The 18787-nt window shown below is 26.8% G+C and overlaps 1 protein-coding gene across 10 annotated transcripts in view; it reads left to right on the forward strand.

Annotated features, from left to right (window-relative positions):
* Nucleotides 1-18787, forward strand: part of pnut (septin 7-like protein pnut) — a 59062-nt gene that overhangs the window by 24682 nt on the left and 15593 nt on the right. For all 10 annotated transcript variants that reach the window (XM_089174483.1, XM_089174486.1, XM_089174487.1 and 7 more), the window contains 3 exons: nucleotides 15617-16286; nucleotides 17494-17701; nucleotides 18376-18628. In XM_089174483.1, the coding sequence (XP_089030609.1) occupies nucleotides 15617-16286; nucleotides 17494-17701; nucleotides 18376-18628 (1131 nt within the window). The remainder of the gene's footprint in view (nucleotides 1-15616; nucleotides 16287-17493; nucleotides 17702-18375; nucleotides 18629-18787) is intronic.

The following is an 18787-nucleotide window of genomic DNA, read 5'->3' on the forward strand; positions in this document are numbered from 1 at the left end:
TATTATTATTATTATTATTATATATTTAAATTATGTTGTGTAAAATAATCTTTTTAGCGGTTAAAATAAATTCTCTTTATATTTACGTCAAACAAAAATTGTTAGGTAGATTGAATTTTCAGTTTAATAAATAGATATATAAACAAAGATAATTTCATCACATTAATTGCAATATTATAAAATTATATTATATAATATATACTAATATTATATATATATAATAATAAATAATAATAAATTTTAATATATTTAAAATACCATCTAATTTATAATTATATAATTATATTGTATAAATTATTTATTTATAATAAATAATATTATATAATAATTATTAATATATATATATTATTATTATTATTATTATTATTATTATTATTATTATTATTATTATTATTATTATTATTATTATTACAAATATAATATTATTATATATTATAATTATTATATTATAAATAAAATATAAATAAAATAATTTAAATATATATATATAAAATTTGGTAACTTCTCAATATTAAAATTTGTAATACTTCATTTATAAATATGGATTATTGTTTTATTAAAAAATATAATTATTTTGTATAAATAAATAAAAGTAGCAATATAAGGAAAGGTAAATCGAGAGAGGGGTAAAGGGTATACGGGTAAGGGTTTAAAGGATGTGCCTGACCATCTGACACAAAGCACCCTTTCACGAAAGCAGGGCGCGTCCCACTTTTTTTCTTTTCCTTTCTCTCTTTCTCCCTTTTCCTCTAGTTATTTTTTTTCCCCCTTCAAGCAAATCCTCGCTTTCGTTTCTCGAACATATGTATGTATATATGCACAAAGAGAAAGAGAAAGAGAGAGAGATACAAGAGTAGTAGTTTTCCTGTGAAATCGCAGGAAACAGAGAAAGCAGAAGAGGACTCACATAGGATTTACTCGACCACCAAAATACATCCTCTCTTTCACTCACTTCCTCTCACTGTTACTGTACATCCAAAGCTACCCTGAACAATTTCTTCTATGAACAGTTATCCATCCAAAAACCTTTAGTTTAAATTCCAATCTATAAACTCAATGAAATTTGTTATCAACTATACTGATTGACAAACTACCTAATAGCATAATTTTTAAAATAAACTAATTTATAGAATAAAAATTAAAGAATAATTATGCTGATAAACGTATTATCAAATAGACAGCATAATTTTGAAAAAAAAATTGAACAATTTCATGGAATTAAATTTATTGTTAACAGCTCTATTGGTGGTGAACATATAAAGTCAGGCAGTATGATTTAAAAAAGATATGAACAATGTTATGAAATGAAAATTATTATTAGTCATGTTGATAGACCTAACCAAATAGACAGCATGATTTTAATAATGGACAATTTGATTGATTAATAATTGTTTTGTTTTCTTTTAGAGTAAAACATAATTTTTATACAAAAAAAAAAGTATCAATGAAATGTGCAACAAGCTACTTTGTGATCATTTTGCTAAGACCATAAATTAAAAAAATGGACATTTTTATAGAATGATCATTATGTAGTCTTGAAATATGGTTCTCTTTTACAAAAGACAATTGGACAACTCTCAAAGAGGTATTAATAGAATGACCTATAAACTTCAATATAGAAGTATTTAATTGAAAATCATGCTTTAAAAAGCAGATATTTGTATTATTGTATTAATTATTGTCATAATCTTACAGTTGGATCATTTCAAATAGTCTGTAACACTAGATATACCGCCATTTTCGGTATACCTATTTATACCGCACTAGTCAAAATGACTGGTGTATAAAAAGAATGCTTTTTGAGCTTTGCTTCCAATCTTTATTTACTCTTAAAAAATAACAAATAATGTTTAACTATAATAATTTTAATAGATAAATGGATTTATAGATATTTGTAAATAACAAAACGCTTAATTATTTACAGAAATCAAATGTTACACGAAGTAGAAATTTTGAATTAAAATGGTCCGACCAGTCAAAATGACTGGTCTGATATATCTAGTGATAAAATATCGTTAAAAATCAATTTACCTTAACCATAATAATAAATAAATAATAAAGTTATAAATATTCTAAAAAATAAAATCATAACCATAAGAAACTAAACAAAAAATAGATGTGGACAAATCACACATGGTAGAAGTAAAACCTTCAAAGAAATCCAAGCTTCGAGACGTGAATATATCGAAATCATTGAATTGTAATACAGTGCCATCTATTGAAAGAACCTTACAGAACCTAGATGACCTCTAAATAAAAATCTTTAAATTAGTAACAAAAAATAATTAAAAAAAAATCGCGATAAAAATTGTGCTATGTGTTAAGTTGGAAAAAAATCACATGAAATAAAATAAATTTCATTAAGATAAGTTGAGTAGTTTCAGAATTATTAGTGGATAAACATATTGTGACATTGAATTTTTATATATAGAATTTTATTAATTAATTAATTAATATATAGAATTAAATAGTATAGAATTTAATTATATAATAAATTTTATTAATTAATTAATTATTTTTGTTTCATCGGTTTCACGTTCTTCCGTTTCACGATTTTCAAATCACCCCAATTCTAAAGAAGTTTTCACTTCAATAAATTACCTACAAACGTTCATAAAAAAAAAAAAGTTAACAGAATAAAAAAAGAAACTTTCCAAGAAGTATCAATTTCGATGAAGAAACGTTGTTAATGATCCTCGGTCTTTTTTTTCTCTCTCTCTCTCAATGAAATAAGAAGAAGAAAAAGAAGAAATGGAGGATGACCGTAGGGGTCGCCTAATCACGTGATACAACAGCAACGTCCTCGTTTACTCTTGCAAACGTTGATCGAAGAAAATTACACGACGACGACGACGACGACAACGACGACGCCTCACAACGGCACGTGCGATCTCTCACAGCTTGCATAATTTCTCAAGCTTGCTAATTAAGAATATTTTCATCGTTGCCACCCAACTAACATAAGACAACGACATGACAACAACGTCATTGACTTGGTTGTCCGTCGTCGCCTTTTCTTAGTCCTTCGGCAGAGAACAAAGGGAACTGAATAATATTTTTTCTTTCTCTTTCTCTTTCTCCTCGTCTATGATCGGCAATAATCGGTTATTTTAAAAGAGAAACTTTAATTTTGTTTCTTTTTAACACTAGATATACCAGACCAGTCATTTTGACTGTTCGGTCCATTTTAATTCAAAATTTCTACTTCATGTAACCTCATGTAATATAAACATTCAAGTTCTGTAAATAATAAAGCGTTTTGTTATTTAAAAATGTCTATAAATCCATTTATCTATAAAAATTATTATTGTTAAACATTATTTGTTATTTTTTAAGAGTAAATAAAGACTGGAAGCCTCAAAAAACAATTTTTGTATACACCCGTCATTTTGACTAGTGTGGTAGAAATAGGTATACCGAAAATGGCGGTATATCTAGTGTTAACTCTCTTCTTTTAACTCCATTTAACATCATCGACCAATAACGGTATTGTAATATAAATTAGGTTACAGATTTGGGATTCCTCAAATCCCCCTTTTATTTTTCATTATTTTTTTTGTTCTCCATCATTTTCTATCTCTCTCTCTCTCTCTCTTTCTTTCTCCCTCTCTTTTTCTTCTTCTTATGGGAATTCAATGGTTCGACGAGCGATTTGAAATTTCTCTCCTTGACATCATCCTCTCCACCCCGAATCCATTTCGACGTCGTATCGACCCTGGTCCCAGCAGTGGCTCTCAAACATTGTTTCGAGATTCATTTCGTTTGAAAAAAGAAAAAAAAAAATAATAATAATATTAATAACGAAAATAAAATCTATCTCTTTGTAATACGGTGACCTTTTCTTCAATGTACTTCTGTAATAATCCCCTTTTTTTATTTATTTTTTTTTTCAGGGGAAAGGTTTCTCTTTCACCTGATTAATCATTTTTACAGTGACTCTCAAACTAAATTATTGCAAAAAAATAATTTGCATCGATATTAACTTCGTTTACGATCAATTTATTATATTCATTATCATAATTTTTACAGTGCATTTTTTTTTTTTCATCGTAACATTTTTAATCTTTTAAAGTTTCTTAGTAATTTGTTCTTACAGTTCGCATAATTAACTACTCCTACTCATATAATGCATGAATTATTATCATGACTCCTTGCTCGCACGTGCTCTCAAGATTTATGGTACGAATAACGGTAATGGTAGTATACGTGTTTTATTTTTTAATTTATGGTTCTCCTTTTTATTATACGCTTACTACAATTTCTTATTATTTTTATTTTTATTTTTATTTTTATTTTTATTTTTATTTTTATTTTTATTTTTATTTTTATTTTTATTTTTATTTTTTATCATACTCGTGTGTAGTTTTTTAATCACGAGAAAATGTTATCTTTAACGAGTTACATTTTCTTTTACTACTAGAATGTTATTGTTGTTATTATTGTTATTATGATTATTATTAGGTATTATGTTTTACTGAATATCAAAGCTGTCAATCCCTTTAAAAACATTTTTGGAAACATATTTCAATAGAAATAGTCTTCTTTTGAAGTATTATTAGATAATAAATATTAACACCAGATATACCATCATTTTTAGTATACCTATTTCTACCACACTAGTCAAAATGATTGGTGTATTAAAAAAAAAATGTTTTTTGAGCCTTCCAATCTTTATTTACTCTTAATAAATAACAAAAAATGTTTAACAATAATAATTTTAATAGATAAATGGATTTATAGACATTTGTGAATAACAAAACGCTTAATTATTTACAGAAATCAAATGTTACATGAAGTAGAAATTTTGAATTAAAATGGCGCGACCAGCCAAAATGACTGGTTTGGTATATCTAGTATTAATGTTATTATCACAACTATTATTATTATTATTACTTAATCGAAATATCGAATAAAATTAGTTTAAGTTATTAAAAGGAAAATACATTAAACGATTTCTAGTACAATATACCGAACAAATACGTACGTGATGTGTACCTGGTGTTTATTCATGAAATCCTTCTTCTCTTTTCCATATTAGAATTTCAAATTACGCGCCAAACTGGTAACCTTTTTTTCGCATTTCTTTCTTTCTCTCATTCCAATATTCGTCACGAGAGGGCTACGTCGCAATGTATGACGATCGTCGATCGATTCTTCTACGATATATATACATTTGTGTGCGTGTGTTGTTTGGTGTGTTGGTGATGTACGCGCGCGCGCGCGCGCACGTGTGTTGTGTGTGTCAGAAGAGGAAATGAATTTTTGTCGTCCTCATGCATCGTGGAATTGTTACCAGACTCGAAATCATTAATGCGTTCGCGGTCAACGAGTTAGACACGAGTACGAACGATTTTAATGAAAGCGTCGTTTTTACGCGAGTTTATTTTTGTTCTATTCTCTCTCTCTCTCTCTTCCTCTCTCTTTTTATTATTTTTTTTTTTGTGTGCATTACTGAGGTTTTTGTAGCTCGACATCTGTAACGTGGTCCACGATTTAACAAAATTAAGGATTCTTTTATATAGAAATGTATTTTATATTGTTTTACTCACTTTTGAGTTAGTTTCATTATTGTTAAGCAACGAAAAGTAAGTTTAAAAATAGTTTTTTTTTCTTCTTATAAGTGATTATATTTTCGTCGTTAAATTATTCTCCATTTTTATTGTACATATGTATAATGAAAAGAAAATTTAAGATTTTATAAAATTGCAATTTGTGTGTTGTCTATAAACTATTTTTGAGTTAAGAATTTTATTGTAAATTTTTATTATGTGTATGATTTAAGTAATTAATAAATAAATAAACATTTTTTATATTACATAATTTTTAAGCTTTTATTATATTTATATAATATTATAATAATAATAATATTAATAATAACAATAATATAAATGAAATTAATATAAACTAAATAAATATAATATAATATAAATAATATAATAATAATAAGAAAATATATATATAAATAAATATAAACGACGTGGGTTGAAAAATTTTGACCCGTAACTAGGAAATTTTTCAACCAATCATTGTATGTAATAAAATTTAAAAAAAAATACATAAAAATATTGATACTTGACTATATAAAAAATATGCAAAATTGATTTTACAATTTATTTTGATAATATAAATAATTCTGCAATTATATAAATGAAAATCATAATCTACTTTAAATTTGGCGAATCTATCGAAAAAGCTTATCATCCTTTTTTTCTGCTTATCTTATCCCAGATAAAAGAAATAATATGTTGGCACGGTATAAAAGACTATGAATCGTTGCGAAAGTAATTCAGGTATGATGGTGTACGTACGCGTGCTATATATTTAAAAGTAATTTAATTTGAAATAAATTTTCCTGTAAAACTGTAAATTTCTTGAAACAATTTTTCTTTTATTTCTTCTTTACTTTATTTTTTTATTATTATTTTAATTTGGTCTTCTTCACCAGGTTTACATTCCTTAATGTTTCTCGATATTTCGAACATAAACACACACACATACATACAGTATGTTGAGGTTATGTACTTGAGTTTATATATACAAGTGCATATATATATAGGTTGGGAAATCAATGAGAAAATCATTTACACGAGTTTCATAATTCACTTATGGTGAAGAAAATAATAATACTACTTCTTATATAATCTATAAATACTAGAATAATAAATGATATATAAAATAAGGAAAGAAATGTTAATTAATTAAATAATATAAAGAATAAAATTAATCAATTAAATAATATAAAGAAATAAACAATTATAATATGCATGTTAATTATCTTTAAATGTATTGGAATCTCTACCACTTGAATACGCTATCTAGTGGCTAAATTCAAAATTAGAGTAGATAGGTCGAATTTTGCTACGCCACGTGGTATCTCTAGCACTTGAATACGCTATCTGATGGCTAAATTCAAAATTAGAGTAGATAGGTCGAATTGCTATGTCCCACGCCTCTGCCAGAGATCCCAATATATTTTTTTTTATTTTAATGAATCATTTATTGAATAAAAAATAATTCATAAATTTAATTATAAAATAAATCATTTATATTAAAAATAAATATTTGGTTATCTATTTCTATTATATCTGCCAGTTTTATTAATATATGCTAGTATTTGTAAAATTAGTTTAGCTCGGCTTTAATGTCGATGAAATTGCTTAAAACTAATTACAGACTAACTATCGTGAAGAGAGTTTCTCAAATTCTAATACAAAATTTTCCAAGATAATTTAAACCGAAAAGGAAACTCAAATAAAATTATCTTTAAATAAACTTCCAAGCATTATTATAAATCTTTAACTAATTAAAAAGTCAATGTTAATATTTTACAATGTTATTTCAAAATATTGTTATCAATTATTTTTAATGTAGTTTTCGTTAGTCAATTGTATTTTTAAATAAATGATTAAATATTTGATTATAAATAAAAATTAAATGTCTGAATCGTGTTAATGCAGGAAGACAAAATCCAACATGGCGAGTTCATCCCAATCTACAAAGAAATGTAACTCAATACTTTTTGTTTGAATATATAATTAATATATATTCTATTATATTGTTTATTTATATTATTTTTTCTTTAGATTAAAAAAATATATATGGAAAATATACCGACTTTATTTACTAGTTAATATAATACAAAATATTTAACATGGTGGCGTTATTTGTCTAGCAAGAAATGCAACACCATACTACATTTTTAAATATATAAATAGTTTATTGTATTATAATATTTATTTATATAATATTATATTATTTATTTACTTCTCTTACATATTATTTATATTATTTTTTATTTAGATCAAATAGAAAATTTTAAAAATATGCTGACAATATTTTATAGCCAATAAGATAAAAAAATTATCCAACATGGCGGCCTTGTTCCTCTACTAAGAAATAATAAAATTAACACTACATGCCTTAGAATTAATCCTCGATCTAATTTCTTTGAAAACGTGTTATGTTTGTACCATCCACGTACTACACGAAGGAACGCGGATGATTTAATTTATGGGTAAACGAAGTAAAGAAATACGAAGAATAAAGTTATCGGAATGCAACGGAAGAATTTGCGTGAATGTATGAAACAAAATGGCTGTGATTACAAATAAAAATCAAAGATTACAAAAAAAAAAAAAACAGAATGAAATTTTCCATTTATAAAATATTCTCTTTTATTTATTTTATTTTTTCATAAAAAAAAAAAAAAAATTCACTAAATGTTTTGTTGTCAATTTCTAACGAAAAGGATAAATTTAAAGCACGAAAAAGAAAAAAAATACAAATATTTATCTGTATTTTTCTCGTGCTGAAACTGTGGAAAAAATATATTGCGAAAAGCTGTTTATTCGGGTATAATTTTTGGCTTGAGTGTATCAATTAAATTGAATGATATTGCTACTTCGCATTTACGATGCATAAATAAATAGCAACTATTATTATAATATAATTAAATATAAAAAAAAAATTAAAAAAAAATTATTATTATATTATATAATAAAAAAAATTATAATAAATTATAGTATTGTAATAAATAATAATAATAATAATAATAAAATATTATTATTAATTATAATATTATTTATTATAATTTAATTATATTAAACTATTATTATTATTATTTTTATTATTTATTTTTTTATTATAATAAAATGACAACAAGGTTTAAACTCAAGGAAAAAAATATTATTTGTATACATAATTGTATCACGATAATTCTCATACTCAAAAATACCTAATAAATAAGGAAACCATATTTGAAACAAAATGATAAAATAAAATAAATTAATGAGATAACAAAAAAAAATAAATCAACGTAATGACAATAATACTTAAATAATAATATTTATACAGTTGTGTACAAGTATTGTTATCCAGAAAAATGTACGAAATAATACAATGAAACACTTTTAGTAAATATAAAAAAACTTCCTCACTAATCTTGCAATATTAATCACAAAAAAGAATGAAATCAAAAATACATAGAGATAAATCTAGATAATAGATAACACACAATTACTTTAGAAAATATATATCTTGTTTTTACAGTCACAATGATATTTTAAGGAATATATACTGTATATATACTCTACCATCTGATATCATCGTATGTATGATCGCGTCTACAACAACGTGTTGGTCGATCTTCAAAGAAAAACCTTTAGGTGCATCAAAGTTTTTTTTGTTCGTGGCTGTGTTGTATGTAGTAAACAATGTATCTATGTACATACACTCGTGTTTGTGTATGTGTATGCGTACATGTATCTTCTTCTGTATAATGAACTGGTGAAGCTGGAAGTAACATCAGCAGCAAAGCAGACTTAGGTCGATACACTTACTCACACACATGTACACACACACACACACACACACATTAAATCTCTTTCTCTCAACGTGCTTACATTCAAGCCAAGTCGATTATATCGATTCCGTAGAAAAAGCATAGACGTTCTCTCTCTTTTTTCTTTTTTTTTTTCTTTTTATTTTCTTTTTGTCGCTTTTGTCTCTTTGACCAATACCGAAGTTCTTTTATCGTTTCTGCTTCGTCGCTAGTGATAACACACTGACGGTTAACGAACTTTTAATTAACGAGAGTTACCTTAGTATACATTTACAAGACGTTCTTCTTCTCAACTCTTTGGAGCACGATGAGATTAAAAGTGTCTCACCTTTTTGATACACCGTAATGCACGATGGGACATTTTTTAGTCCTACCTCGAAATATCATTGCAATAGCTACACATGCTCATAAGTTTAGATTTCGTCTTATTTACGCAAAAACAATTGGTTAATTAATCTTTTCTTTTTATGTTTTACATTATTACATTATGTAATACCTTTATTAATAAAAAAAAATATACCAATTTTATTTAATTTAAAACTTAATCAAATTTCTATGCAACATAGTAGGGCTATTGTATTATCTGAAATTCTGTGCCGCAAAGAGTTAACAAACTATTTTGGGTAGTAGTTTTTTTCTTATATTTCATTTCGTAATAATAGTTTTCTATGATGAGTCAAGGTAAAGTAATAATTACTTTAAAAATAAAAAAAATAAGAATAATATTTGGTGTACGTTTATGTAAATTTTTTGTTTTATTTTTGAATCATAGATAATACATTGACAATAATGATTTATTTTTAACGTTTCATATCGTCGTAGTGACCTTCTTGATGAGTCAGAACTAATAATTAGAACAATGTTAAAAAAAGAATGTTTACAATATTATTAAATGTCCACTTATGTTAATAGTTTTTTTGTTATCTTTCTATTTTAAGAATTAGAGATGATGTATATTGATAATAATGAACCATTTTTTTTATATGCTGACTAATGTATGTTACATAAGATACAAATGTAAAATCAATGATGCATAAATATTGGGTTGGCAAGAAAGTAATTTATAATTAATATATAAATTATTATTCTTATTTATAATAAATAAATATATATATATATATATATATTATATATTATCTTATATAATATCTTATTTAATTAAATAATTAAATATATATTTTAAAATATATTTAATATTTTTGTATTTTTTCAAACTTTTTCAAACAATATTTAACAGTATTTTAAAAATTGTTAATTAATATAAACAATAATAATATATATATTATTATATTATTATTATTATTATTATTATTATTATTATTATTATTATTATTATTATTATATATAATATATATATTATTATTATATTATATATATTATATATTATTATTATTATTATTATTATTATTATTATTATTATTATTATTATTATTATTATTATTATATATTATTATTATTATTATACGTTAATTATATATATTGTTATGTACAATTTTATAATATACATATATTATTATATTATAAAATAATATAACTGTTTAAATATATATATGTAATATTATTGGGTTGACAAGAAAGTAATATTTCACATTAGAAAACCGAAATTACTTTCTTGCCAATCCAATATATTCGCAAATATTTAATCATATAATTATATATCATTGTACATAATTTTTTATAATTGCGTAGTTATATATATGTTAATATACTACCAACTGAAAGCTTAGAAACTTTACAAAAGTTCGGAAAAACAGGATATTTATTTGATATAGTAATTAATTCGGTACATTTGAAAAATAAATAAAGAAAAAGAATTAGAGTAGTCTCTTAGGAATATTATTTGGTAAATTTTTAACAGACTCGTAGGAGTATATGTTGGCGACTTTCGATCTTCAGAGACTACTTTTGGATGGAACTGCAGTGCAGTGTAGTGCAGTTCAGTGCAGTGTGTGTTATGTGCATCGGACCGGTTTCTGTGCTCGTCGACGATGTTGCGCTCTCCGAGTTAGACGACGTCTCTCGTTCCCAGACTCAACGAATCCAACACGCCTTGTGCATCCTTTCTTTCTCTTTAATTTTTTTTCTTTTCCCTTTTTCTCCCTTTTTTCTTTTTTTCTTTTTTTCTTTTTTTTCCCTTTAATTATTTCCATCAAATGTTGCTGGAGTTTACATTTTCTTTTCTTTGTATATTCTTGTTAATATTTTGTAGGGTTTTATCAATGTTTAGGGTTATCAACGTGGAACTCATTATTTTCTTATTTATTATGATTATAATTTGTTCTACTTTTTGTTTGAGTTACTTTTTTTTCTGTGCAATGTGTAATTGTGAATATTTATATTTCTATATTATTTGATTTTTTCTTTGCTATGAATTGAATTCTTAAAACTTCGACCATACATCACAGTTATTTTAATTGTAAACACTAATTTGTTACTTGAAAATTATTGTATAATGAATATTTTTTAATATATATAAATAAATTTTTTATTTTAGGAATATTCGTTTAATTTTTAATAAATAAAAATTTATATAAAAACTGAATAATATTATATGTGTGTGTATATATATATATATATATATTATAATAAATATAATAAATAAGTATTATATAAAAATATAATATATATAGATATGTATATATATAATAATAATAATAATAATAATAATAATAATAATAATATATTATAATATTTTATATATTATAAATTATTATAATAAATAATATATAAAATTTTAATAATTTTATTAACAATATTATTAAAAAAATTTTAATATATATAATAAATTTTAATTTTATAATATATAATTATAATAATTAATATTATAATAATTATTATATAATTAAATATTATAATATTATATATATATATAAATTATACAAAGACTTTATATAAATTATAATAAATAATATTTGATTTAATTTGATAACAAATGATATAAAAATTTCTAAGATAACAAAATCACACAAAATTTATTATTATAATATTTCACGCGCATATTACATCACATAATCACATAATTATACTGTATGTTTTATTATAATTTATCTTGTATTGGGATCTCTAGCACTTGAATACGCTATCTGGTGGCTAAATTCAAAATTAGAGTAGATAGGTCTAATTGCTACGCTCCTACACCTCTGCCAGAGATCCCAATACAAATTTTCATTATACACAGCATAAATAATATTTATTCACAAAAATCGCTGAGCTAATTTAATTTACTAATTATTTATTAACGTTATAAATTTTATTAGAATATTTTTGAATGCAAATTTTGATTTTGAAAAATTAAAAAAATGTTCATTCATTAAAATCACGCAGCTAATATTTTATTTTGTTTACGTAATTTTTGTATTCACCTTAAAAAAAAAAAAAAAAGAAAAAAAAAAAGAGAGAACAAGATCCTCAAATTACTATTTCGTTGCTGAGACTAAAGAAGAAAAAGAAAGAAAAGGAAAAAAATGTTTTATTTTGTCATTAAGTGTTACAAAAATTCGGTCTACGTCGTCGACGAAACGAAAAGGAGTAATTTACGTTTTTACATTTCATGTACTTACAGCAACGTCGAAAACGAAACCGCTGCTGTCTGTACATTAAATCGCGCGACGCGTTTAAAAGCAACCAAGCAAACTAGTGAGTAAAGAATATACATACATACACGTCATACATATATAAATATATTATATATATGTATAAATACATATGTTGCTTGGTCGTATGTTTTATTCGCGGTACGCTTTTAAACGCGCAATCGTTCGTACGTTGACACTGAATATGCAGTGTGCAGGTTTAAATATGAGCAAGTAAGCAACCAACCAACCAAGTAAATTTGTGAATTTCAACTAAAACAATTTTTACCGATGATCTATCTACCCCTAGGTAAATGAGATGAAACGAAGATAGATTGCGAAATTTCTGTCTTATACTTGGGAAACAGTATATTTAACCTAATTTCATCCAAATAATTACTCATGTTCAATATTAAATAATGTTATTATTATAATTTGATTAACCAATAAATAATTTTGAAATTTTTATCACTTCTATGAAAAATATTAGCGTTATTTATTTAATTATAAAATTAATGAATTTGATAATATTATATATTATTAAATATATTAAATTATTATATTATTAAATATATTATAATATTATATATTAATAATATAATTTATAAAATTTAATTATATATAATATATAAAAACATAACCTCTCGCTAATCTAATGTTGCCGCTCGAGCAACATTGGTTTGCATCAATTATTTTATTTATTTTAATAAATGCAATTTCTTTTTATTATTTTTTCTTTTAAAGAGAGTCAACTAAAAGTTTGCAAATTTCTTAGACGCGTTTCTGTATAAAATATTGCAAATTCTAATATTAATTTTATTAGTCAATTTAATATTTAATTACGACAAAATATTGAATAATAATGATAATAATAATAATTACGAGCTAAAGACTCTAGCACAGAGCCACAAAGCCGTTCAATAATAATAATTACTATTATCGTTAATATAGTGAAAATTTTAACATGAATCTCTTTCTACAAATATCCACAGTGCATTTTCGAAATATGAACAATTCGATATAAACAATGGCAACTGAATTTGTATTCCATTGGAAGGATAGCAACAATAATAACATGAATCGTATTTGCTCATTCTGTAGTACATTTCCAAAGCATTAATTGAACATTTAACATGGTAAAAAGTATGACAGTTCAATTTGCATTCCCTCTAGACTCAAATTTAAAGAGACACATGTTATTACATTGTGCAATGATTTGATTTAATGCAATAAGGTGTAAATAGATGCGTTAGATGGTAATTAGAGACGTTAGACGATGACTTAATCAGGTTTAGAGTGGTATCGTTAATATGATACACGTATGTTCTTAATTATTTGATTTCGACAGATAAGATTTAATCTAAAAGAATCAGTCAAAAGAGACTCGTTTGAAATTAGGAAATAAAAAAAGGATAAAAAATTGATCGGTTTCGTGACCTCGATATCAAGATTCACGTTCTCGGTGCGCTGAACGATAGTGCACAACTTCCGGCCGGAAGTTAATAAGACGTTGGCGGTACCAGTACACGATTCAAACTTGCATGCAAAGCATATCGATCGTGTCTGACAATTCGCCATATTCACTTGCCCCGATTTTTCTATTATTATTTTCTTCCTCTCTTTTTTTATATTTTTTTTTTTTCCGTTATTATTGACCCAAACATAATTTTACTAGACTTACTGTGGTGGATAGTTCATCGCCATTTTTGAAAAGGATGATCGATCCAACTTTTAATTTTGTCCGGCTTACTTTTATTCTTTCATTATCCTTTACGAGAGAGAGAGAAAAAAAAATGGTAGCGAATTCTTCGTCATTTTTAAAACGATTGATTCAACTTTAATCTTGTTCGACTTACTTTTATATTTCCGTTATCTTTTAAAGAGAGGAAAAATATGACGATAGGTTAGTTATCATTTAAATAACATGTTATTATTCTGCATCATATTCGCCATTTTTCTTTTACTTATTCCAATGACGAAATTATAATGATAATTTGTTTGGAAAACTATAAACAAGGACGTAGCCTATCCTGTAACAAAGGACGCCTATTGTTCTTGTTCTCTCTGGTTGAAATGTATACCACCGTTAAGGAGAAGAAGATATATTTCCGTATTATACACAATGTAAACTCGTGTCAGTCGCGTGTCGCATACTTTCCTGAGAACACAACGATCGTCGTATACGTCATCGCTTTAAAGAGGAAGGAAAGAGAGAAAGAGAACAAACGTACCATCTAGAAATATATAGTTTGCTTCTCCTAGTTCAACGGGTCAATGGAGCGCACAGATATATCCTCGTCTAATGTGAACTCTAAAAGAGACGAGACACGTTTCTGTCGTCATCCAAATCGTCCTTGGCACATTTCTTATTGGTCTCGAATTTCTCGAAGATCTCGAATAAATAAGGTGTTGTATTAAGAATTCTATACAGATAATTATTAATGCCTTCTTATCGATAGGATCATAACGTTAATTATTTACTGCTGGAACGTGTAGGAACAAAACATTATATGTGACAATAAACAATGATCAATTTGGCAATAAATAATTTCATTTATAACTATGATGTTAAAAGAGAATAAATAAACAAATAAGGAACATTAATTATCAACATATCTAATTAAAAGCAAAATACAAAATTCGAAATAATAGGACAAAAACATCCATCCATCCATCATCTCTTTTGTTTGCTTTCTGTTAACAGATACAGGCGAAGCGCGAGCTGTTCTTCAAAGGCGACAGCACGGGCATTATCTCTTCGCCTTCAGTGCCAACAGTTCCACCACCTCAACCACCAGGACAGGGAGCATCGTCGTTAACAACAACTAGTAGTAATACAACGACTAGTATCAGTACGACGACAAGTAACAACAGTGGCACCACGACGCTCGTTAATTCGACTAGTACAAACGTCAACAGTAGCAATAACAATAACAACAACAACAGTACATCGATCCAATCGACATCTTCCATATCCTCCTCCTCGTCTTTGAGCACGACGGCTAACATTTACACTGGTGTCAGCGCGAGTCATGCGAGTCATGGGACGAGCAGCTCTGTACCACCAACGGCGAAGATGCGTTTGCCTCTCTCTTCCTCCTCTTCATCGACGACCTCATCCAACAATCCCAACCATACCTCGGCCTCGTCTCTGATCCTCAATCAAAACGATTCATCAGAAGATAGTAACAAAAGGGATTCGTCGAGGAGCAACGAGTCTAAGGATTCATCATTGAACTCTATACTTCACCGGCCACTTCAACCGTTAACAAAATCGAAGGAACTCGATGGTTACGTTGGCTTCGCCAATTTACCTAACCAGGTGTATAGAAAGGCCGTTAAGAAAGGATTCGACTTTACCATCATGGTCGTTGGTTCGTATTGTCTCGATTGTTTTATTTCTTTATTTTTATTTATTTTTTTCTAAAGTAGGATTCTACCTTATTCACTCAAATGTGACGCTGTCGGTAAAAAATAAGAATATTCTCTACTTTACCGACACGCTCACCGATTCATCTACTTTTCTCAATGTTTTTTCTTCGACTTGATTATTAAAATTGATTTTTTCATACTTTCAAATACGTACTTACACGTATATAACAACGGAACAATGAGCGAAGTGTCAGACCTTGAAAGCAGGATCGTTCTTAGCTCAATTAACACATCCATTTGCCGTCACCTTTTGCCAAAAAGACAACGAACATCTGCTCTCGAGGGTCAAAAAGATCGAAAGACAAAAGGAAGCCCGTTTCTCTGTCCCCTCTCTTTCTTTCTGGCTTCTTCTTTTCGTTTTTTTTTTCTTTTCTTTTCTTTTACGCTGCACTGCTGTTTCAATTCCGCCGTCAGGAATATATATCGGCTTTTATAAAATTTTCTCATCTGCTCGACACGTGCGGCGCCGGTTTGCATACATCCATATACACTGCACCATACGCAGCTGGATTAGGCTTGCCACTGTGTGTTGTGTTGGTCCTCAGTGATTCTCAAATTTATCATCCTCAATATTAGAGTCTCTGTTGAAAATGATTTTAAAATAAATGGAATTCTTAATTTCTTCTTTGACCAAGAAAATCCTTCAGTAAACTCCTTTTTATGATTCGTTCTCAACTTTCTTAGTTTTGGGGATATTTTTCTTTATAGTTTGTTTTAGGGTATGTACGTATCATTATATTCAACTGGACAAACAAAGCATTCTTGCAATATATATGATATATGTACAAGAAAGTTCCCCCGTTCAAAATGAAAGCGAGAAATTTGAGAATATGGGCGGAGTACTCTGCTATTAATAGGATCAGTATAAACGGAGTCATTCTTCGTAAATAAAGCAATTCAAGTACGTACCCTTGAGAATGACCACTGGTACTGGTTCAAGGTTTGCAAATGCAACGATATTTTAATCACAGCGATACCAATTCCTTCGAATTTAAGTAGACATTTGTACCACGATCTTTTTATACCTTTTTATGAAATCGAATGTGCATAAAAATAGACGTGAAAATAATGTTTAATAAAAATGATGAATACTTTTTTCTAATTAATTTGATTCCAGTAGTTTTAAATATTTGTTTTTTCTTTTCTTAGGTCGATCCGGGTTAGGAAAGTCAACTTTTATAAACTCCATGTTTTTGGCTGATATATACAGCGCAGAATATCCAGGTCCCAGTTTGAGGGTAAAGAAAACAGTAGCTGTCGAGACAACCAAGGTGTTGTTGAAAGAAAATGGGGTAAATCTTACACTGACAGTGGTCGATACGCCTGGATTTGGCGATGCGATCGACAATAGTAATTGGTAATTCATGCTTGATTTATTTTTATTCTTCACCTATTGCATATTCAAAAAAAAAAAAAATTAATGCCACATCTCTAAGTTCTTTTAACAAACGAGACTCCATTTTGAAAATTTCTCAATATACACACAGAATATTTCAAAGTGTAATAATTAACATGTATTTGCATTTGAAATAAATCGAAGTAAATTATCGTGGAAGAAATAATTATTTTAAAAATGTGGATGGATAAATAAAAATTCATATTTTAAACCAAGAATTCTCATATGATCATAACTTTGATGATTCCATATGGGATCGCATAAATTTGAGCAAAACTTGACTTGACTTTGATCCTTAGTCGCCTAAGGACCAAAAATGAATTCAATACTAGTTGGGAAACACTACATGTATAGTATGTCTGCTAGTTTATGATAAAGTAGAGTACAAAGTTTATACTCAGGATCATAAACATATTTGCTCGGGTTAAGGGGGGTTGCTAAGCGGAAAAGTTTGAGGAACTCTGTGTTCAAAGTATTACAACTTTGTATGATATAATTTTTCATGCCATATATAATTTATTAATTATTCAAAATGTACATGTGTTGGATGTCTCACTTTGTATGCATGTATAAATATATTTGTATGTTCATTTAAATAATACAAATTATTTATGAATATATATCATATGTTTCAGTTGGGTTCCAGTTATAGAATACATTGAGTCAAAATATGAGGAGTTCTTGAATGCAGAGTCTCGTGTAACGAGACGGCAAATACCCGACAGTCGAGTACACTGTTGTCTTTATTTCATTGCGCCCTCGGGTCACGACCTGACGCCGCTCGATGTAGAGTTCATGCAACGCCTTCACGACAAAGTCAATATAATACCTGTAATCGCTAAAGCAGACACGATGACTCCTGACGAGCGTGCTTATTTTAAAAAGAAAGTTAGTTCATTACATATTTTTTTTTCATAAAAAAAAAATATATATATATATATTTCGCATACAAATATCTATAAAAACAAATTTTCTTTAATCAAATATAATGCACATAGTCATATATACTTTATAGTACATTACACATACGAGCGCGTAATTAGAATT

Source organism: Polistes dominula, unplaced genomic scaffold (assembly GCF_049000335.1).
Source record: "Polistes dominula isolate Pdom_NZ unplaced genomic scaffold, Pdom_raw_medaka contig_28, whole genome shotgun sequence".
Lineage (NCBI taxonomy): Eukaryota > Metazoa > Arthropoda > Insecta > Hymenoptera > Vespidae > Polistes > Polistes dominula.